General features: G+C 36.2%; 1 protein-coding gene across 5 annotated transcripts in view; it reads left to right on the top strand.

The window, feature by feature from the left end:
* Positions 1 to 22,868, top strand: part of IFT88 (intraflagellar transport 88) — a 188,826-nt gene that overhangs the window by 8,337 nt on the left and 157,621 nt on the right. For 4 of the 5 annotated variants that reach the window (XR_008993219.1, XM_057490395.1, XM_036910152.2 and 1 more), the window contains exons 3-10: positions 1,049 to 1,111; positions 7,386 to 7,442; positions 8,572 to 8,625; positions 9,263 to 9,326; positions 9,981 to 10,050; positions 12,552 to 12,642; positions 14,307 to 14,411; positions 15,466 to 15,568. Coding sequence is in view for 4 of the 5 variants with exons in the window: in XM_057490395.1 (XP_057346378.1) it covers positions 1,049 to 1,111; positions 7,386 to 7,442; positions 8,572 to 8,625; positions 9,263 to 9,326; positions 9,981 to 10,050; positions 12,552 to 12,642; positions 14,307 to 14,411; positions 15,466 to 15,568 (607 nt within the window). In the remaining variant the exon portion in view is untranslated. Of the gene's footprint in view, positions 1 to 1,048; positions 1,112 to 7,385; positions 7,443 to 8,571; positions 8,626 to 9,262; positions 9,327 to 9,980; positions 10,051 to 12,551; positions 12,643 to 12,672; positions 14,412 to 15,450; positions 15,569 to 22,868 lie in introns of those variants that run through there. The other variant, XM_057490401.1, reaches the window with a different exon arrangement.

Genomic DNA, 22,868 nt, shown 5'->3' with positions numbered 1-22,868 from the left:
AAATTAAAAAGAAATGCACATAATAAAAGTATATTTAAAGTTTATAATGTTTATAACCTTGGTTATATAAACATTTGACCTTAATTGCAGAATTTTAAAAAGTAAGTTGATATTGACTCTATCTTTTATGTGTTGTTTGTATTTATTTTTTAATAATTTGAAAAATATTTTTGTGGGGAGTAGATTGGAATAAATCAGAGGCAAGTCTAAGAACTGCCCATAAGATACGTATGAAGAATTAGAACCGGAGTTTGTGTTGATGAAGGAGCAGAAAACAAAGGCTAGTTAGAAGATTTGGTGACTGGTAAAACTGGATGCTTTTGAGAGAGTCTAAAAATGGCATTTTATATAAGAAACCCAGGAACACTCGTAACTTGACCTTGAGTAATGTTACTTTCCTCAAATGTCCTCAGGGGGCATATGAGTAAAGGTCAGGAATCAGCAAAGCAGAGTAACATTTTATTTCAGGTGAGACTTGGATTCCAAATGGCTCAGCAGTTTGGACTCCTTGGAACCCTTCATTTGCCTAGGTTATTATCCCCATACTGAACCTCAGACTTAACATCTCCAGTTAGATGAAATGTCCTGACACGTTCTCAGATAGAACTAGTAGCCATGGTGTGGCATGTGGAAGAAGAGAGGGGAGTAAGAGAGCACAGAGAGAGAAAAGGGAGGGAGAAAAAGAGATATGACTGTTCTTACCACTGTTAACTACTTGGCATAAAGAACAGAAGAAAGGTCATATCCTGTGTACTTAATCTTTAAGCAGGCATTAATGATAGATATCACCCATTTAAATGGTGGCCAATAAAAAGTCCTTAAAAATGACTTATATTATCAGTATGCCTCTTCCTAGGGCAAGGAGGAGACAATATTTTGGGTATAGGGGGTGATTTGAGGACAGGAGTCCTTGGGCTCCTACTTGGATATCAACAGTTGGGGTCAGATGAATTTTAGAGGACCTTGAATACCAAACAGAAGAGGTTAAACATGTTTTTTTTTTAATTCTCATTTCATTTTGAATGTTAAATTTGCCTTTTTGTTTTAGGAATTGGAAAATGACACAGCTTTTCAGCAAGCTGTGAGAACTAGCCATGGCAGAAGACCACCAGTAAGTGAATTTTTTTTATTGTGGTAAAAAACACATAACATAATATTTACCATATTAACTGTTTTTCAATGTACAGTTCAGTAGTGTTAAATATTTTCTCACTGTTGTGAAACAGATCTCCAGAACTTTTTCATCTTCTCACACTGAAACTGTACCCATTAAACAACTCCCCACATACCCCTTCCCACAGCCCCTGGCAACCACCCTTCTCTGGTTTTGTCTTTGAATTTGACTGCTTTAGATATCTCATATAAGTGGAACCATATAGTATTTCTTTTTTTGTGACTGGCTTATTTTACTGAGCATAATTTCCTCACGGTTTTTCCATGTTGTATCATGTGACATTATTTCTTTTCTTAAGGCTGAATAATATTCCATTGTATGTATAGATCACATTTTGTTCACATGGACACTTGGGCTGCTTCCACTTCTTGGCTATGGTGCTATGAATATGGGTGTGCAAATCTCTCTTTGAAACCCTGTATTCAATTCTTTGGGTACATATCTGGGAATGGGATTGCTACATCCTATCTTAATTCTATTTTAATTTTTGAGGAACCTGCATACTGTTTCCAAAGCCATTACACTGTCTTACAATCTCACTAACACTGCACAGGATCCCAATTTCTCCTTATCTTCAATAAAACTTGTTATTTTCTTTTTGACAGTAGCAATTTTAATGGTTATCTGGTGATTCTCATTGTGGTTTTGATGTGCTTTTATCTGATAATTAATGATGTTGAATATCTTTTTATGTGCTTTTTGTCATTTGTATATCATCTTAAGTAGAAGAAATGTCTACTTAAGTCCTTTGCCTATATTTAGACTGGCTTGTTTGATTTTTTTGTTGCTGAGTTGTAGAAGTTCTTTATATATTCAGGATAGTAACCCCTTATCAGATATAGGATGTGTAAATATTTTCTCCATTCTGTAGGTTGCCTTTTCATTCTGATTGTGTTCTGTGATGCACAAAAGTATGTAAGTTTGATGCAGCTCCGTTTGTCTATTTTTGCTATTTTTGCCTGGCATCATATTTTGCTTTTGATATCATATCTAACAAATCATTGCTAGTTCCAATGTCATGAAACTTTCCCCCTATTTTTTCTTCTAGGGGTTTTAAAGTTTTAGGCCTATGTTTAGGCCTTTAATCCATTCTGAATTAATTTTTTTATGTGTGTTAGATAAGGATCTACCTTCATTCTTTTGCATGTTTATATCCAGTTTTCCTAGTACCATTTATTGAGGAGACTGACCTTTCCCCTTTGTGTGGTCTTGGCATCCTTCTTGGACCACATACACGAGGGCTTTTTCTGGGCTCTTTATTCTATTCCATTGTTTGTTGTTATGCCAGAACTACACTGTTTTTATTACTGTAGCTTTGCAATGTTTTAAAATCAGGAAGTTTGTCTCTGAACTTTGTTCTTTTTCAGAGTTGTTTTGGCAATTCAGAGTCCCTTGGATTCCAGATGAATTTAGGATGAATTTTTCTAGTTCTTCAAAAAATGGCATTGAGATTTTGGTAGGGATTACACTGAATCTTTAGTTTGCTGTGGGTGGTATGGACATCTTAATATTAAGTTTTCCAACCTATGAACAGGGATGTCTTTCCATTTATTTGTATCTTCTTTAATTTCTTTCAGCAATGTTTTATAGTTTTTAGTATATCCTGTAAGTGGCATTTAAAGATCAAATAATTTCTTTATGTTTTTGATAGTGTGGATATTATTATTTATATAAGGGATTGGAATATGATTACATAAAATACTCATTGTTTAAAAAATGCTTGCTTTTCCAATTTTTAAAGTACATAAATATTGATCCTTTAAAACATTGGGGCTTAATTTATAAGTTACTTCTCCTTTGGATTAATGATTTCCCATTAATTAACCTCCCATCAGAACTTAAATTGCTAGAGTAATTTTTTCCGTGTTATTATTAAAATTTTTGTGTATGTCATGCAAAGCAGAGATATCTGCCTTCTACAGTGCATGAAATTTGCCAAGCTTCTTTTAGAGTTGAAAATAAACAAGGTTGACACTAAGTAAAACAGTGAAGAATAGAAATTTTATCCCTAATATGCTATGCCTAATATTCCATTTTTAAAATTGCTTCTCTCCATTCATTATCTACTATATAGCAGTGGTTCTCAATTCTTCTCTACAACTACCCCAGGGGACCCTTGGCCTGGAGGTACTTTTGGCTGTCACAGGTAGGGTGAGTGCCCCTGGCATCTAGTGGGGAGCAGGCAGAGATGCTGCCAAACATTGTACAATGCACAGGGCAGCCCCCTGTCCCACCCACAGTAATATCTGGCAAAAGCTCAGTGGTGCCTAAGTTGAGAAACTCTGATAGAGAACAATACCTCTGCTTTAGATGAAGTATCCTCAGCTTTTGTTTTCCTTCAAATTGTCACTTTCCCCCTTAGCCCTGCCACACATATTTAGCAAAATAAATGATTAGCTTGCCCTTCACATTTATGTAAGTGAGTTTAGTGTGTGGTTTCCTGCAATGAATGTAGCAAACTACAGTGAGAGGACATAGTTCTCTATAAGACTGTCCTCACCTCTGACACCAACTGCAAGTTCAGGGAGTGTCCAAACCACCTTCAGGTTCAATAGTTCTCTGAAAATGCTCACAACACTCACTGAAAGCTACTACATGCACCATTTATTGCAGTGGAAGGATACAGGTTGCAATTCGCCAAGGGATGAGACACACAGGGCAGAGCGTAGGGTCCAAATGTGGAACTTCTGGCAGTCCTTTCCCTGTGGAATGCTGGATGGCATTAACTCCCTCTAACCACTGTGCATGACAGTACTCCCAGAATATTGCCAACCAGAAAAGGCCACCCACAACTTTGGTATCCAGCGTCTTTACTGGGATTCCATCACACACTGTATGGCAGACCTTTAGTCTCCAGCCCCTCCTGAAGGTTTAGGCTAATACCTCTGGAAGTTGCAACTGATATTATATGTCCCAAAGCTCCTATCATAAATCACACTGATACACTGTCTGGTGGCCAAATAAAGATGTATCAGGCAGGATATCCCAAGGGCCTAGAGACCACCTCCCAGTAGCCCAGGGCAAAGGCAGACCTCTCTTTGGATAAAGTTAATTCTTGTGTACACATTTCACAACCTATATTTTAATTTTAAGATTACCTTCATTATAGAAGGACAAATCATAGATTGAATTCTTCCATTAGATTAATGACTAGACTATAAACTTTTTGAAGAGGCAGACCGTCTTATTCATTGTTCTTTTCCTGCTTTATAAATCCTTATCACATGACAGTAAATAAGCAAGCATTGTCCTCAATTGAGTGATTTCTGGTGTCAGACATTAGGTAATCAGTTTGTCAGGCTGGTCCTTTAGCAATCTTTAGAAGTGACTTCAGAGACCCTTATGAGGAAACTGACGCCTGGAGATGCCAAAGGTCTAGCAGCTGTCTGTTTCTGGGGCAGAGCTTAGGTCTGTTGACTCCCTGTTGAATGATATTTTCATCACACCCTATTTACTATATTAAATAGGAAAAAAACTATAAATTTTGTATGAAATGTACTAGGTGCACTTAAGAGGAATAAGATTCTAGCAAACTCCAAAGGACCATATAATCTTAGGAAGGAAAATAAAATGGACAAAGGTATTCTAAACATAATGTAATAAGTGTTGTAAAAAAGAATACAGATTGCTATGCGACCACAAGGAGAAGTTATTTATCACACATTAGAACAAGCAGAAGAAGCTGCTTAGGAGATACATTTACAGTTGAATGTTAAAAGATATATACAATTAAGACTGACCTTGAGATATGGGAGGAAAGACATTGCAGTGAGGGTGTTCAATGAGTGAAGGAAGAGACAGTGGAGGATCTGCTCTATCCAAAGAGATAGATCTGAATCTAAAAATTAAAAATTTAAAAAACAGAATTAGTCAGTAAGTAGTTAAAAAGAATAATGGACTCTTACCTTCACTTTGTTTTCATGGAAAAAATTGCTGAGACCCATATCCTTCCTCTTCAGCTTTAAGATGGAATTAGGTCAATTAGTTTTGTTAATGGTTTTATTCAAGTGTTCTATATTTTTACTGACTTTTTTTGGTGGTAGGAGCCTACTAGTTCTATTAATGAGAAATATATGGTCAAGTTTTATACTAGATTGTGGACTTATTTCCTTTTTTAGGTTTTTGCTTCATATATTTGGGGTAAAAGTATTTAGAATTGTTATAATTTCATGGTAAATTGAGCCTTTTGTTTATGAAATGTCCTATCTCTAGTAATGCTGTTTGTTCATTTTGTCAGATATTAGTATATTGCTATACTACATAAGCTCTCTTTTGCCTAGAGTTTATATATCTTTCCCATCTTTTTACTTCCACCTATTCCATATCCATATATTTAAAATGTATTTCTTATTAGCAGCATGTAATTGAGTTCTTTCTTTTAAAATACAGTCTGATAATCTTATATTTCTAGTAAATTATTTGGTCCATTTACATTTAATGAAATTACTGATTTGGTTCAAATTTATTGTGCTACTCTTTGCTTTTTGTTTTTTCATGCCACCTTTATGTTTCATTTTTTTCTCCTTGCCTTCTTTTCTTTGTTATTTATTATTCCATTTCTCCTCACTGATATTGGCAGTTTATACTCTAACCATTCTTTTAAATTCTTTAATTTCCTTAAGATTATACTCATCTTTAACTTACTGAAGTCTAGTATAAATTTGTATTTTACTACTTCCTGCACAATGCCAGAATTTTACATTACTTTCATCTCTTTTTCAGTTCTAGAATTTCCATTTATTCCTTTCTTAAGAAGTTTTCAATCTTGTCTTTTAATTCATTGACTATATTAAGCATAGTTATGTTAAAGTCTGTGTCTGATATTTCCATTATATGTATCCTCTTCTAAGTTTCTTTTATTTCTCTTGTCTTTTGTTTAGGTAGTCTTGCCTCCTGTATGTCTGGTTGTTTTGGTTGAATGCTGGACCTTGAAATGAAAACTTTTAGAGATAATTTAAAACTGTATGTCTGTGCTGTCCAGTATGATAACCACTAGCTACTTGTGGCTACTTACATTTAAATTATTTAAAACTACATAAAATTAAAAAAATCAGAGGCTTGTTATACAAGCCACATTTCAAATGCTCAACAGCCATGTGTGGCTAGTGGCTATTTTATCAGACAGTGTAGGTATAGATCATTTCATCACTGAAGAAAAGTTCTACTGGATAGCACAGCTCTCAGTAATCTCATCTTTCACTAGATAATCTACTTTTTGCTTATGGCCCTAGACGTACAAGGAATCCTGGATCACACTAATCCAGTTAAGTTTGAGATGATTCTAAATTGGACTTCAGTCCTTATGAGGACTGGTATACTTCTAAGTTACTTTTCAGTCTTAGAGTATAGCCTTTTGAGATCATGATTTAAAGCCTGGAGGGTTACCAGGGCTGCCACTTTGGCAGGCCCCCAACTCCAGTGTTCACCCCTTCACGTCTGTGAGGCTGTAAAAATATGTTCAGCTTCTCAGCCATGCCTTTGGAATTAGCACATGCCTCCATGAGAAGAGCAGGCCCAAAGTTAGGCTAACCTCTCTAGCCTTCTCTTTTCCCTGTCTGAGGCCATATGATTCTTCATTAACTTGATGATTTGCTAATATACTCAAACTGTTATTTCACAAAAATATTTTCATCCTGAGCTCTTTTAGTTGTTCTTAGTGGGAAAGTTATTTAAAACAATGGTCCATCATAGCCAGAAGTAAAACTCTTTAAGTGATATTTTAATCAAATATTTCAAACAATGCCTGACAACTAACATTTTTAGGACATTGTCCTGTTTCATTCCAACTACAATTTAGTGATCAGCATAGTTTATATCCTTATTTCAAATATGAGAAAATTTAGGTTCAAAGAGATTAAATAAACACAGCTGGTAGTAGAACTGAGATTCAAGCCCAGACTAGTGGCTGGCAGCAGTAAGTACACATAATGAATGATAGATGCATCCCTGAAAACTAATCTTTCTTATCAGCACCTGAGGTTATTCTTAAGTCCCTTTCTCCTTTAAAATGAATCCTAGAATAAGTTTCCTTTTCAATACTTTAAAAACTCAGGCTCCTCAATATTTAGGATAATTTAATTTAAGATAAATTATCCTAAATATTGTATAAATGTTTCTCTACTGATGAATCCATATTTTCCATTTCTTTTCCAGTTTTCTATTATACAGCTTTATCTGAATTCTGTTAATTATGTCTTTTTTCCTCCCCAAGGTAACTGCTAAAATACCAAGCACAGCAGTTCCTAGACCCATAGCTACTGGATATGGGGTAGGTTTTCTTATGCTGAAAATGTTAAGATGCTTTTTCTCATGTTAAGTTCACCTTAGGCAGTTTGAAGTAATTTTGGCTGTATTTCAGTCCATGACTCAGATATATTTTCCAATTGGGGTAGTTACGAACATTATAAAAGTCTAATTTGATTAATGGCTTTGAATAGTTTAATCATTTTAGTTTTGTAAATATATCAGAAATATTTTATTGCTGTTTTCTATTTGTAACCTTATGTTGTTGATTTGACTTTCATATTCTATATAATATTTTCTATATAATATAACCAAGTCTTATGTGTATTTCATTCATACTTTTTATGCAGAACTAGATGTTATATAAATATAATGATGTTTTAATTTTTACTGATTAATATGAAAAGATAAAATTTAAGAAAAATTTCAATCATATATTTGCATCTTTCTCTAATTTGAGACCTTTGAACAGAAAATGCAATATAAAAATCCATAAAGGAAAATCTCTTAAATCTTACCCACATTGAATGTTTCAGCTTAATATGAGATAATAGAGAAATGGAGGAATGAGGTGGAATAGCATTTCCTACTTCTTATGACACTATTTCTCAGGGGTCAGAAAAATGGTTTCAGATAGACCCTAGAGGTCTGGGACACTTATCTTCATACTGTCCCTTTATATGAATGGAGAAAATAGCCTTATACATAATGTAACTGTATGTCAAATGAAACATGCCTTTATTAGTCAGCCTAAGCATGTTTTCCTCATACATTTGGTTTGTGATGGCATTCAGAACAAGAGATAGCAAACTTTCTCTGTGAAGGGCCAGTTTAGTCTTTGCAGGTCAGATAATCATTGTTGCAGCCACCCAACTCTGGTTTGTAGTGCAAAAGCAGTCATAGACAATGTGCAGATAAATGGGATGTGGCTGTGTTCCAGTAAAACTTTATTTACAATAGCTAAGGGTTGTAGTTTGCCAAACCCTTTGTTAGAGTTTTATTGTTTGATTCCATATCCTTGGGTAATAAATGTTTAGGTTTATTTGCCAACAGATTGCAGGAAAAGTTATGAAGAAAACTTTTATAACTTGGTTTATAAATTTAAATGTGGATATTTTTGGGAATCATTTTAACTTTAGTTTCCTGTTTATTAGTCCAAGACATCCCTGGCATCATCAATGGGAAGACCAGTGACCGGGGCTATTCAGGTATCTCTGTCATGTGCTGGTTTATTTCAGGCCTCTTGTGACTTATAATATTATTATCAAAGTTTTTTTTTCTTTATTGTATTTTTTAAGTATTAAAGAAGATGTTACTTACGTAATAACCCTGACTTTTTAAAATTGTGGGCTGAAGTTTGGACTGTTCAAAATCTTTGGAGGCAAAGTCTCTGGATTTACTTATTTAGGCCTCAAATGAGATCCGTCTGGGGAGTGGACATAGGATGGTTAGTTTCCTCGTATGGTGTACTCTGGGACCCATTTTTCCTGTGCTATCATTTACACCGATTTCTGTGGTTTCTCTCATAGGCATACAGGAGACCAACCAAAAGTAGGGGAGTAGCCAATAATAAGCTATATAGTTATATAAAGTGCTTTATAAAAATCTATGAGTTTTTTCTTTTCAAACTGGGAGTAAGCTCAGGTAAAACAATTGAAATATAGGAGGAAGGGAAAGCAGAGACAAGATTGACAAATATTCTGAGGAGCAGAAATAAGGAATACATGATAGCAATTAAAAATCAGTATTAAAAATTAGGACTATATTATGTGTCGTGTGCAGAACTGTATATAAGACATAGATCTTATTTAAGAACACTTTTTAAATGATTCTCATTCTTTTAAGGATGGAGTTACTAGACCTATGACTGCAGTGAGAGCAGCTGGTTTTACCAAAGCAGCTTTGAGAGGTTTGTCCTAATAGTTTTTCAGATTTTTACATTTCTTTACTGTTTTTATATATGGAAATATTATAACCATTTTAAATAAAAATTTATTTAAGGTGTGCCATTATTTTAGGTGCCATTAAGAAAGGAAAGCGATGATGAAATATTCTGCACTTCACTTGGGATGGTAGTCACTTCAACCTGAAATTTGTCAGAATGTCCTGAATTGTACATTAAAAGTTTGTGCATTTTATTTTATATAAATTAGAAGCCAATTAAAAAAATTAAAGGTGAAAATAGTATTTAAATATGTAAGTTAAATAATAATTTCAAAATTAAAATATTATTGCAAAAATTAATGTTTATTATACTAACAAGGAAAATTAAAAAGCCAATACCAGATGATTATTCACATGATTTATAATTAAGAATAATAATAGGGATAGGTTGAAGTAAATACTGAGAGAGTATCTCATTTTTGTTTTTACATGTTTTATTTACATAGTTTTGTGTATGTTAAAAATCTTACCAATTTCTCGATGTATGAAATGTTTAGGTAAGCATAATAAATATCCCGTCCATTTTAATAGGTAAGTTAAATAATTTGTGCAGGATTTCACGTGTTGTTCAATTTTGCTTGGTTGCAAATTAAATATGAACTCTTGAATCATTTCTCAGGTTCTGCATTTGACCTCCTCGGGCAGGCACGGGGTCCTGCTCCTCCTCTGGAAGCTAAAACTGAAGATAGGTGTGCAAGTCCTTGTGCTGTTGCTTTATTGTTGTTGCATATTTTTTATTTTAATTTTCCAAATACGCAACTCTTAAGTATTTTAAAAGTTCATGTCAGCCGAATAGTAATGAAAGCATCATCCCCAGTTCTTGAAACTAGCAAAAGACTCAGGTCTAAGAAAAACAGCAATCTGTGTTCTGTGCACTTTTATTGTAATACTATTTGACTTGAAGATATGGGTAACTCCTGCAGGCCAAATGGCATTGCAAGTCTAATAAGATATGCTAGTATTAGAAGGATGTTTCAAAGAAAAAATTAAGAAAAATATAAGAAGTTCATCTGTCATATCAACATTGAGAAATTTTTTAATAGAATTACCTTAGTTTTGTGCTAGTAGCTAGAGAGTTACCAAAAAGGTACAGCATAAATTCAGCTATGTACATTGACTGGTATCTGGCGTTTAAGTACCATGGATATATATACTTCGCAAATAGTAATAGAGGGCACCATATAATGAGTGCTCACTGTGTGCCGGGCACTGTGCAGGTGCTGTGCAGAAGGGAAGACTGACCTGTTATCATTAGTTCATAGAGATAGTAAATGAAGCACAAACATCTTAACTTGGTAACACTAATAAATGGCAGGACTGAGGTTTGAACCCAGACTGTTTCCATATTTCCACTACACTATTTGCTTCTCTACAATAGATATTTTTAAATTGTAGTTTTTAAGTCCAATATTTGGGCTCTTGTATAAATTATACAATTTCTGTTTTTGACCCACTAGGAACATGTATAGAAAATCAGTTTACTTTGTATCCTAGTTAATGACAGCATGTTTGCTAATAAGAGTTTGTTATTTTATTTAAATATTATATCATTTAGGATCCTTTCAGCTATTAATAACAAAAGCCACATTAGAAAAGCACACACACAATAAGAACATTTATTATCTTATGTAAAAAGCAAGTCTGGAGGAAGGCCAATTCTAGCATAGTTACATTAACTGCTCAGTAGTCTTATCCAGGTCACCTTAATATTTGTCTTTGATTCTCTTGGCTTTTCTCAAGAGCCTGCCTATCCTTATGATGCCAAGAGAGCCATGAGAGTTCAAAATCCTTGTGCAGTTGATAAAGCCTGGAGTCAGAAAGCTCCCAGCATCAAGTCCCATTTAAAAAGCAAAGAAAATTTTTTCAGGAGCCCTCAACCCAAAAGCAGATGTGTATGTCTTATTGGCCAGAAATGTATCACATGATCATGAGTGAACCAAACATTAGGTAAGAGAATGAGACTTTGGTTAGCTTAGATTCTACATGCAAGGAAGAAGGATGGCAGGCTCTTGGGTGGGTTAGATGTCCAACACTGTCTGCATATAGAGTTCATTTTTCTGGTATTCTGATAGGCACAGGATAGTGAGTGTCTTCAAAAATTTCCCTCACAGATTTTTAGCTTTAAATTTTTATATTTATATTTTAGGTTTAATAAGAATATGTAAGCAACACTTAAAGATATTTATTAGAATATTTTACACAATAGAAAATAGAATTCTGTACTGTGTTGTAAATTTTATAAAACCACCTTCTATTATACTTATTGCTCATTTAGAATTTTGCAGATCTTTATAAACTAATAAAACTTGTATCCCACTTGACTGAATTTATAGTCAGTTTCCACAAAGAATATGAATCTCTATACAAAGCTATGCTGTTAAATTTCCTGTGTTCTCTTTAAAATTCCTTTTGTAGGGAATTAGAAGAACTACTATGTATCCTGATATATTCATAGTAAAATTTTATTTAGGCACTGATGTATGTTCAGAGTATTGTGGTATTTTGCTGGAAGAAAATGGTAGCAAGAGAACATTTATGCATTTTTGAAACATGACTATATTTGCAATTACTGGAGTCAGGATTTTTAAACTTCTTCACCTTGTTAGAAATCTTCTTAGCGTACCTGTCTGGTAGTAAATAATAATTTTTATCTCTTTTATGGGGACTTCATTTTTTCTAATCATAAGATAAAGTTTTCATTTCCCATAGGATCTGAAGAAAGGATCTATTTTCTTTTTGGTATGATAATTAATAGCATGGGTCCTGGAGTTAGCTTATTTGGGTTTAAATCCTGGCCCTTTAACGTACTAGCTATGTGACCCTGGGCATAATACTTAACTTTAAACTTCAGTTTTCCTATCAATAAAATGAGAATAAATGGTAGTACTTACATCAAATGTTATGTATGAGGATTAAATGACATAATTAGGGTAAAGCATTTAGCTCAGTGTTCAGTCATACTTGTGCTAAATAAATGTTAGCTGTTTTATTATTGTTATATATATATATATATAATTATGAATTATAATTATTAAAAACAGCTCTTTAATGCCATTTATACATTTGTCTTATCTATGACCTGTTCTTAAAGTTTGAAAGCACATAATGGACAATTTTAAAAGTAAATGAAATTTTAGTATATGTTATTAGTGGTTAAATGATCGAAGTACACCTGCTTTTTTCTTAATAGTCCAGAAGAAAAAATTAGACAATTAGAGAAGAAAGTGAATGAGTTGGTAGAAGAAAGCTGTATTGCCAACAGTTGTGGAGACTTAAAATTGGTAAGCTCATAAACTAATAGGATTCAAAATTATGAAGTGTGTATATGTGTCTACTTTTATGTATGCACACATACAAGCAAATGTACAGTTTCCCCTGTTATTTGAAAGTAGAGTGTTCCTATGAAACCTTTTGTAAGCTGAAATGGTGTAAAGCAAAGAAACAACTACCATTAATTAATATTGAAAAATTTTTGAGCTTCCCCAGACCCATAAAATAACATCTTAGGCTTCTCTGATACTGTAGGACACATCTTGTGAATGGATGCACAAAATAAATTGAGATAAAGCCCAGACACTCACAGACACAGTTGAAAGCTGTGGCTGCTTGGTGCTGAGAAGCTGTGTGGTTCCTGGGGAGAGAGGCTGGCGGTGTCACCCTTTGCCGCTTGGGGTGTGTGCTCCCTCTTTAATGGCTCACTGCAGAACAACTGCACTGAACCCTGTTTTTGCCTTTTTTTGTAAATGCAGAAATCCTCTTCAGATTTCTCTTGGTTAGCATAACAGGTACTAACGTAGGTCTCATAAAAGCAAAGGGGAGTAATGTGAACTTTTGAAAAGTAGGGGATACCTGTATAGGTAAATATTTTTCTTTTGCTATTGACTGCTCTAAGGGTTTTCACTGAAGCAGTTATTTTGTAACTGTGTTTCATAAACTCTGATGTAGAAACCATTGCATGATTTTGTAATTTTTGACACAGTTATTTTGGAAGGAAAAAATTTCTAATTAATTTCTGATTAAATTTTGCAGACTGGTAGACTACTGGATAGATTCATAGCCTGCTGGAAGGCATAGCTACTATGACCAACAGGCAGTGCTAAGGGGTATTATCTTATTTAAGCTTCACTATCCTAAAATATTTTTTCCTAAGTAAACTGCAAAATCATAGTTTGCTTTTTGGGAGTCTAACTCTGCTTTTTTTTTTTTCTCTTAATTTGCTTTGTTCACATTACTTTGATCATCATACTATATAATTTATGACTTAGTTATCAGATTAATGAATGCCATTACAAAGAATTGTTCAGTATCAAAAGCTCCTTTTATTGGTCATTGAACTACTGCTTTTTTATGTAGTTTAAAAAAAAATAAGTCCCATGTTGAATTAATCTGTCTGTGGTTAGTCTTTCATCAGAAATCAACAAAAGGTTTTTGGCATTCTGAGCAGGATATGAGAGCCAAACTAAGCATCTGTTGTAAATTGGGTGGCAGTTATCCTTTGACTTTTCTGTATTTTGAGCATCCCAGAAACTAAACAAATCCAGTTAAACTCATATCTCATGAGAAGGAGATTGATTTCATGAGAAAGATTCAGGACTGGAAGGAAAAAGTAAGTAAATAGACATGGTCAAACCTATAAAGTGGTAGAAGGTGTGGTGATGAACTTGGCTTGGGGCAAATGTACTCTATATTTTGTCCCTCATACTTCCTTTTCTTTCTGAGAAAAAAATATGCACCACATTTACGATGGTGAGCTCCAGCTTAAACACATACTTTGTGTTCTTTTGTCCTAAAGGGAAGTTTGTAGTGAGAGTACATACAACAGGGCATCCCAGAACCCAAAGGTGGGTAGTGCATCCAGCCAAGCTTTACACAGGTATTCCCCAAATGTGTGAAATGCTCATAATGAAAGCTCAAAGGAATTCATAGAGTATAAATCTGGTTTCAGGCCTTGGAAAAGGCAAAGGATGCAGGAAGAAAAGAGAGAGTCTTGGTGCGACAACGAGAACAAGTTACAACTCCAGAAAATATCAATTTGGATTTAACTTATTCAGTAAGTAAGAATAATTATTGAGTAAAATTATTTTGACTAGGTTTTTTACATTCCAGGAGTCTTTCTTCTTTTTTCTTTCTGGTTTTATTTTATTTAAAAAATCTTATTGAACCTCAGGTGGCCAGAACTAGAGTAATAATCTTTAGTTATGAGACATTTTGTCTTTGGTCTGTGCAAAGATCTTTTATTTAGTTAATTAGTTGTTTTTAATAACTTAGTAAATACTCACAAACCCTCCATCCAGTGATAAGACTGCTAATATTTATGCTGTAGTCATCGTGGTTAGTTTAATGAGATTCTAATGTGGACTTTGTAATCTGTGATTTTTCAAGAATTGCAAACTAGACAAATAAGACAATGTTCTGTGAGGGTAATAAAAAAAAAAAGCTAATTTCCAGAAAAATTTCTGTTTATACTGCTGTTTTAAAGGGTGTATTTTCAGTGGGAAAAATCTTCATATGCCAAACAAATGGAAAAGGACATTTGAAACTTTGAATAAGAAGAATTTTTAAATGTTTACTACTTATAGCTAATAGTTATAAATCCCATGGTATCTTTAGACTAAGGAATAACTTATCTTTTTTTTACATCTAGAAACTTAATTTACTATAGTTATTACTTAAATTATAATTTTTACATATAGAGAAATACTATACATATTAAGGTTTAAGCTATTTCCACATGATGGTTAATTTACACCTACAAAGAGAATTTGGTCCACTATCTTGCTTATTCCCTTTATCACCAGCAACATTAATGGTGCACACTTATTCTTTGTAGGTGCCCCTGAGATTAATGGATGGCAAGTACTATGTAAGTTAGAACAAATACATGGAAATTTAAGGTGAAATTTAGAGGTCAGCTCTCTCTACCTACCTTAATGTTATGGTTAATTTGGAATGCAAGATATTTCCCTGTGTATTTCATTTCCTAATTGGTTGGGTATTTTGATATAAACAGCGAACTTTCTTATAATATTTTAATCTCTGGAAAGATAGGCAAAAAGTGCCTCAGCTGGTCATTATCTGTCTTTTTAAAGTACTTTTTTCCTTAGGTTCTTTTCAACTTGGCCAGTCAATATTCAGCTAATGAAATGTATGCTGAAGCACTAAACACATATCAAGTTATAGTGAAAAACAAGGTGTTTAGCAATGCAGGTACGTGTATACAGTCAGTTTTTCTAATAAGTGTAGTTCTTTTATAGTGTTTATTTACACTTCCTCACTGTATGCTTCCATATCATGAGATGATTTATGCTCTGAGTAAATTTATATTTATATAAAGTTGTCCTGCTTAAAGATAATGTTTATGAAATCCACATAAATACGAATGAAGAAATATAGTTGGTATGAGGTACACTGCCTAGTAGTAAAAAACAAAAAATGTATTCTGTGATCACAGCTATAATGAGCCAAGGCAACCCCATTGAGCAGGCTTTCCCTTATATAATTTGTCCTGAAGAGACTATAGTTGATATTTAGCATTTATATTGTATAACTTTTTGGTAACAGTATAAAAGTTTATAATTTTCTTTTTTTTTTTACTAGTAAACGATATATATTTTTTTATTTTGGTATCATTAATCTACAATTACATGAAGAACATTATGTTTACTAGGCTCCCCCTTCACCAAGTTCCCCCTGCATACCCCTTCACAGTCACTGTCCATCTGCTTAGTGAGATGCTGTAAGATCACTACTTGTCTTCTCTGTGTTGCACAGCCCTCCCCGTGCCCCCCATGCACTATACATGCTAATTGTAATGCCCTCTTTCTTTTTTGCTGCCCTTCCCTCCCACCTCCCCAGTCCCTTTCCCTTTGGTAACTATTAGTCCATTCTTGGGTTCTGTGATTCTGCTGCTGTTTTGTTCTTTCAGTTTTCCTTTGTTCTTATATTCCACATATGAGTGAAATCATTTGGTACTTGTCTTTCTCCACCTGGCTTATTGCACTGAGCATAATACCCTCTAGCTCCATCCATGTTGTTGCGAACGGTAGGATCTGTTTTTTTATTATGGCTGAGTAATATTCCATTGTGTATATGTACCACATCTTCTTTATCCATTCATCTACTGATGGACATTTAGGTTGCTTCCATATCTTGGCTATTGTAAATAGTGCAGTGATAAACATAGGGGTGCATCTGTCTTTTTCAAACTGGAATGCTGCACTCTTTTTTTCAAATTTTTTTTATTAGTTTTATTTTGGTATCATTAATCTACAATTACATGAAGGACATTATGTTTACTAGGCTCCCCCCTTCACCAAGTCCCCCCCACATCCCCATTCACAGTCACTGTCCATCAACATAGTATGATGCTGTAAAATCACTACTTGTCTTCTCTGTGTTGCACAGCCCTCCCGGTGGCCCCCACACACTATACATGTTAATCGTAATTCCCCCTTTCTTTTTTCCCGCCCTTATCCCTCCCTTCCCACCCGTCCTCCCCAGTCCCTTTCCCTTTGGTAACTGTTAGTCCATTCTTGGGTTCTGTGATTCTGCTGCTGTTTTGTCCCTTCAGTACTCTGTTGTTCTTATACTCCACATATGAGTGAAATCATTTGGTACTTGTCTTTCTCTGCCTGGCTTATTTCACTGAACATAATACCCTCTAGCTCCAGCCATGTTGTTGCAAATGGTATGATCTGTTTTTTTCTTATAGCTGAGTAATATTCCATTGTGTATATATACCACATCTTCTTTATCCATTCATCGACTGATGGACACTTAGGTTAGTTGCTTCCATATCTTGGCTGTTGTATATAGTGCAGCGATAAACATAGGGGTGCATCTGTCTTTTTCAAACTGGAGTGCTGCATTCTTGGGGTAAATTCCTAGAAGTGGAATTCCTGGGTCAAATGGTATTTCTATTTTGAGCTTTGTGAGGAACCTCCATACTGCTTTCCACAGTGGCTGAACTAATTTACATTCCCACCATCAGTGTAGGAGGGTTCCCCTTTCTTCACAACCTCGCCAACATTTGTTGTTGTCTGTCTTTTCAATGATGGCGATCCTTACTGGTGTGAGATGATATCTCATTGTGGTTTTAATTTCCATTTCTCTGATGATTAGCAATGTGGAGCATCTTTTCATGTGCCTGTTGGCCATCTGGATTTCTTCTTTAGAGAACTGTCTATTCAGCTCCTCTGCCCATTTTTTAATTGGATTATATGCTTTTTGTTTGTTGAGGCATGTGAGCTCTTTATATATTTTGGATGTCAATCCTTTATCGGATCTCTCATTTATGAATATGTTCTCCCATACTGTAGGATAGCTTTTTGTTCTATTGATGGTGTCCTGTGCTGTACAGAAGCTTTTTAGCTTGATATAGTCCCACTTGTTCATTTTTGCCTTTGTTTCCCTTGCCCGGGGAGATATGTTCATGAAGAAGTCACTCATGTTTATGTCCAAGAGATTTTTGCCTATGTTTTTTTCTAAGAGTTTTATGGTTTCATGACTTACATTCAGGTCTTTGATCCATTTGGAGTTTACTTTTGTGTATGGGGTTAGACAGTGATCCAGTTTCATTCTCTTACATGTAGCTGTCCAGTTTTGCCAGCACCATCTGTTGAAGAGACTGTCATTTCCCCATTGTATGTCCATGGTTCCTTTATCGTATATTAATTGGCCATATATGTTTGGGTTAATGTCTGGAGTCTCTATTTTGTTCCACTGGTCTGTGGCTCTGTTCTTGTGCCAGTACCAAATTGTCTTGATTACTGTGGCTTTGTAGTAGAGCTTGAAGTTGGAGAACAAGATTCCCCCCACTTTATTCTTCCTTCTCAGGATTGCTTTGACTATTCGGGGTCTTTGGCGGTTCCATATGAATTTTTGAACTATTTGTTCCAGTTCATTGAAGAATGCTGTTGGTAATTTGATAGGGATTGCATCAAATCTGTATATTGCTTTGGGCAGGATGGCCATTTTGACAATATTAATTCTTCCTAGCCAGGAGCATGGGATGAGTTTCCATTTGTTAGTGACCTCTTTAATTTCTCTTAAGAGTGTCCTGTAGTTTTCAGGGTATAGGTCTTTCACTTCCTTGGTTAGGTTTATTCCCAGGTATTTTATTCTTTTTGATGCTATTGTGAATGGAATTGTTTTCCTGATTTCTCTTTCTATTAGTTCATTGTTAGTGTATAGGAAAGCTACAGATTTCTGTGTGTTGATTTTGTATCCTGCAACTTTGCTGAATTCCATCGAATAACAGTGGGGAGAGTGGGCATCCCTGTCTTGTTCCCAATCTCAGAGGAAAAGCTTTCAGCCTCTTGCTGTTCAGTATGATGTTAGCTGTGAGTTTATCATATATGGTCTTTATTATGTTGAGGTACTTGCCCTCTATACCCATTTTGTTGAGAGTTTTTATCATGAATGGATGTTGAATTTTGTCTAATGCTTTTTCAGCATCTATGGAGATGATCATGTGGTTTTTGTCCTTTTTGTTGATATGGTGGATGATGTTGATGGATTTTTGAATGTTGTACCATCCTTGCATCCCTGGGATGAATCCCACTTGGTCATGGTGTATGATCCTCTTGATGTATTTTTGAATTCAGTTTGCTAAAATTTTGTTGAGTATTTTTGCATCTACGTTCATCAGGGATATTGGTCTGTAGTTTTCTTTTTTGGTGGGGTCTTTGCCTGGTTTTGGTATTAGGGTGGTGTTGGCTTCATAGAATGAGTTTCGGAGTATTCCCTCCTCTTTTATTTTTTGGAAAACTTTAAGGAGAATGGGTGTTAATTCTTCTCTGTATGTCTGATAAAATTCCGAAGTATATCCATCTGACCCGGGGGTTTTGTTCTTGGGTAGTTTTTTGATCACCGATTCAGTTTCGTTGCTGGCAATTGGTCTGTTTAGATTTTCTGTTTCTTTCTGGGTCAGTCTTGGAAGGTTGTACTTTTCTAGGAAGTTGTCCATTTCTCCTAGGTTTTCCAGCTTGTTAGCATATAGGTTTTCATAGTATTCTCTAATAATTCGTTGTATTTCTGTGGGATCCGTCGTGATTTTTCCTTTCTCATTTCTGATTCTGTTGGTGTGTGTTGACTCTCTTTTTCTCTTAATAAGTCTGGCTAGAGGCTTATCTATTTTGTTTATTTTCTCGAAGAACCAGCTCTTGGTTTCATTGATTTTTTTCTGTTGTTTTATTCTTCTCAATTTTATTTGTTTTTTCTCTGATCTTTATTATGTCCCTCTGTCTGCTGATCTTAGGCCTCATTTGTTCTTCTTTTTCCAATTTCAATAATTGTCACTTTAGACTGTTCATTTGGGATTGTTCTTCCTTCTTTAAATATGTCTCAATTGCTATATACTTTCCTCTTAAGACTGCTTTTGCTGCGTCCCACAGAAGTTGGGGCTGTGTGTTGTTGTTGTCATTTGTTTCCATATATTGCTGGATCTCCATTTTAATTTTGTCATTGATTCTTTGATTATTTAGGAGCATGTTGTTAAGCCTCCATGTGTTTCTGAGCCTTTTTGCTTTCTTTGTACAATTTATTTCTAGTTTTATACCTTTGTGGTATGAAAAGTTGGTTGGTAGGATTTCAGTCTTTTGGAATTTACTGCGACTCTTTTTGTGGCCTAGTATGTGGTCTATTCTGGAGAATGTTCCATGTGCACTTGAGAAGAATGTGTATCCTGTTGCTTTTGGATGTAGAGTTCTATAGATGTCTATTAGGTCCATCTGTTCTAGTGTGTTGTTCAGTGCCTCTGTGTCCTTACTTATTTTCTGTCTGGTGGATCTGTCCTTTGGAGTGACTGGTGTGTTAAAGTCTCCCAAGATGAATGCTTTGTGTTCTCTTTCCTCCTTTAATTCTGTTAGTATTTGTTTCACATATATTGGTGCTCCTGTATTGGGTGCATATATGTTTATAATGGTTATATCCTCTTGTTGGACTGAGCCCTTTATCGTTACATAATGTCCTTCTTTATCTGTTACTTTCTTTATTTTGAAGTCTATTTAGTCTGGTACTAGTATTGCAACACCTGCTTTTTTCTCTGTTGTTTGCATGAAATATCTTTCTCCAGCCCTTCACTTTTACTCTGTGCGTGTCTTTGGGTTTGAGGTGAGACTCTTGTAAGCAGCATATAGATGGGTCTTGCTTTTTTATCCATTCTATTACTCTGTGTCTTTTGATTGGTGCATTCAGCCCATTAACATTTAGGGTGACTATTGAAAGATATGTACTTATTGCCATTGCAGGCTTTAGATTCGTGGTTACCAAAGGTTCAAGGTTAGCTTGTTTACTACCTTACTGTCTGGCCTAACCCGCTTATTGAGCTGTTATAAACACAGTCTGATGATTATTTCTTTCCCTTCTTTTTCCTCCTCCTCCATTCTTCATATTTTGGGTGTATTGTCCTGTGCTCTGTTTAGGAGTGCTCCCATCTAGAGCAGTCCCTCTAAGATACCCTGTGGAGGTGGTTTGTGGGTTGCAAATTCCCTCAACTTTTGCTTGTCTGGGAGTTGTTTAATCCCTCCTTCATATTTAAATGATAATCGTGCTGGATACAGTACTCTTGGTTCAAGGCCCTTCTGTTTCATTGCATTAAATATATCATGGCATTCTCTTCTGGCCTGTAAGGTTTCTGTTGAGAAGTCTGATGATAGCCTGATGGGTTTTCCTTTGTAGGTGACCTTTTTTCTCTCTCTGGCTGCCTTTAATACTCTGTCCTCGTCCTTGATCTTTGCCATTTTAATTATTATGTGTCTTGGTGTTGTCCTCCTTGGGTCCTTTCTGTTGGGGGTTCTGTGTATTTCCGTGGCCTGATCAATTATTTCCTCCCCCAGTTTGGGGAAGTTCTCAGCAATTATTTCTTCAAAGACACTTTCTATCCCTTTATCTCTCTCTTCTTACTCTGGTACCCCTATAATGCGGATATTTTTCCTTTTGGATTGATCACACAGTTCTCTTAATATTGTTTCATTCCTGGAGATCCTTTTGTCTCTCTCTCTGTCAGCTTCTATGCGTTCCTGTTCTCTGGTTTCTATTCCATCAATGGCCTCTTGCAGCTTATCCATTCTGCTTATAAATCCTTCCAGAGTTTGTTTCACTTCTGTAATCTCCCTCTGGACGTCTGTAATCTCCCTCCGGACTTCATCCCTTAGCTCTTGCATATTTCTCTGCAGCTCTGTCAGCATGTTTATGATTTTTATTTTGAATTGTTTTTCAGGGAGACTGGTTAGGTCTGCCTCTGCACATCCTTTCTCAGGTGTTGTTTGAACTATTTTGGACTGGACTAAATTTTTTTGCCTTTTCATGGTGATAGCAGTGGCTGTAGGCAGGTTGCGGGTGTGTCCTTTCCTTCAAGGAAAGGAAGAAAGTCCTTTCCTGCTTTTCTGGATGCCTTGCCCTTCTCCGCTGCCTGTGATGGTGACCCGCACTCCTGGAGCAGCCACCGGGTTAGTCCCCTAAGCTGCTGTGGGCGGGGTCTCCGTCAGAGCAGCACGGAGCCCTCCGGGGAGTGGTGGGCACACCAGGTATGCTCCTCCATGCTAGTGGCACCCCTGACAGGCAGCTCTGTGCCAGCAGCGGCCTTTGGGTCTGGCCCAGGAGGCTGTGCCTTGGGCTCGGATTCCAGTCAGCTGCTGGGAGTGTGCCTGCTCCCTCTGGCTCTGCTTCAGGTGCACGCGGGCTTCTACCGGGCTCCTCTGGCTCCACTCACACCAGTGTGCGTGAGCCGTGCCCAGGCTGTTCGGTTGCGCCGCTGCAGGCTTGCACAAGCCTCTCCTGGTCCCCTCCTGCACCATTGGTGCACGGATCTGCTCCTGGTCCCTTCCAGCGTCACCGTCCCTGGCATGCACTGCCACTGTCCCGCTACTGGGCCGGTGTGTTGGGGTCCGCGCCAGTTGGAGGAACGATTGGCAGGCTGCTTAGTGCCGTGAGAGGCTTCAGAGCTATACTGCCTCCCTGGGGTTTAGGGCATCTAAGTTTTCCTGGGATTCCCAACTGTTGGTTAAGTGTGCTGGGACAACTTCGTCCAGCTGTGGGGTCCCTGTCTCTTTAAGACTTGCAGAAAGCACTTGCTTATCTTTTGTCTCAGGGGCACCGTTTGCGGGGAACTGCCCACAGGTTTTGCTTTTCCGTTTCTCTAATATCCAGCACCCCGTGCTCCTTGTGTCTGTGTTCTGGGTGTGGATTTCTAGAGCTGGTTGTTTAGCAGTCCTGGGCTTTCACTCCCTCTCCATTCCGACTCCTTTCTTCCCACCAGGTTTTGGGGTGGGGGAGCATTCAGGTCCCGCCTGGCCGTGGCTTGTATCTTACCCCCTTCCTGTGATGTTGAGATCTCACAGATGTAGAGAACTGGCTCTGGCTCCCTGGCTGTTGTACTGCATCCACTGGTGTCTCTTTTAGGAATCGTTGTATTTATTGTATTTTCATAAATATATATGTTTTGGGGAGGAGATTTCCTCTGAACTACTCACATTGCCATCTTCCCATGATCTATCATTTTCTTTAA

Source organism: Manis pentadactyla, chromosome 2 (genome assembly GCF_030020395.1).
Source record: "Manis pentadactyla isolate mManPen7 chromosome 2, mManPen7.hap1, whole genome shotgun sequence".
NCBI classification, from domain to species: Eukaryota; Metazoa; Chordata; class Mammalia; order Pholidota; family Manidae; genus Manis; species Manis pentadactyla.
This window is presented reverse-complemented; position numbering and strand designations above follow the sequence as displayed.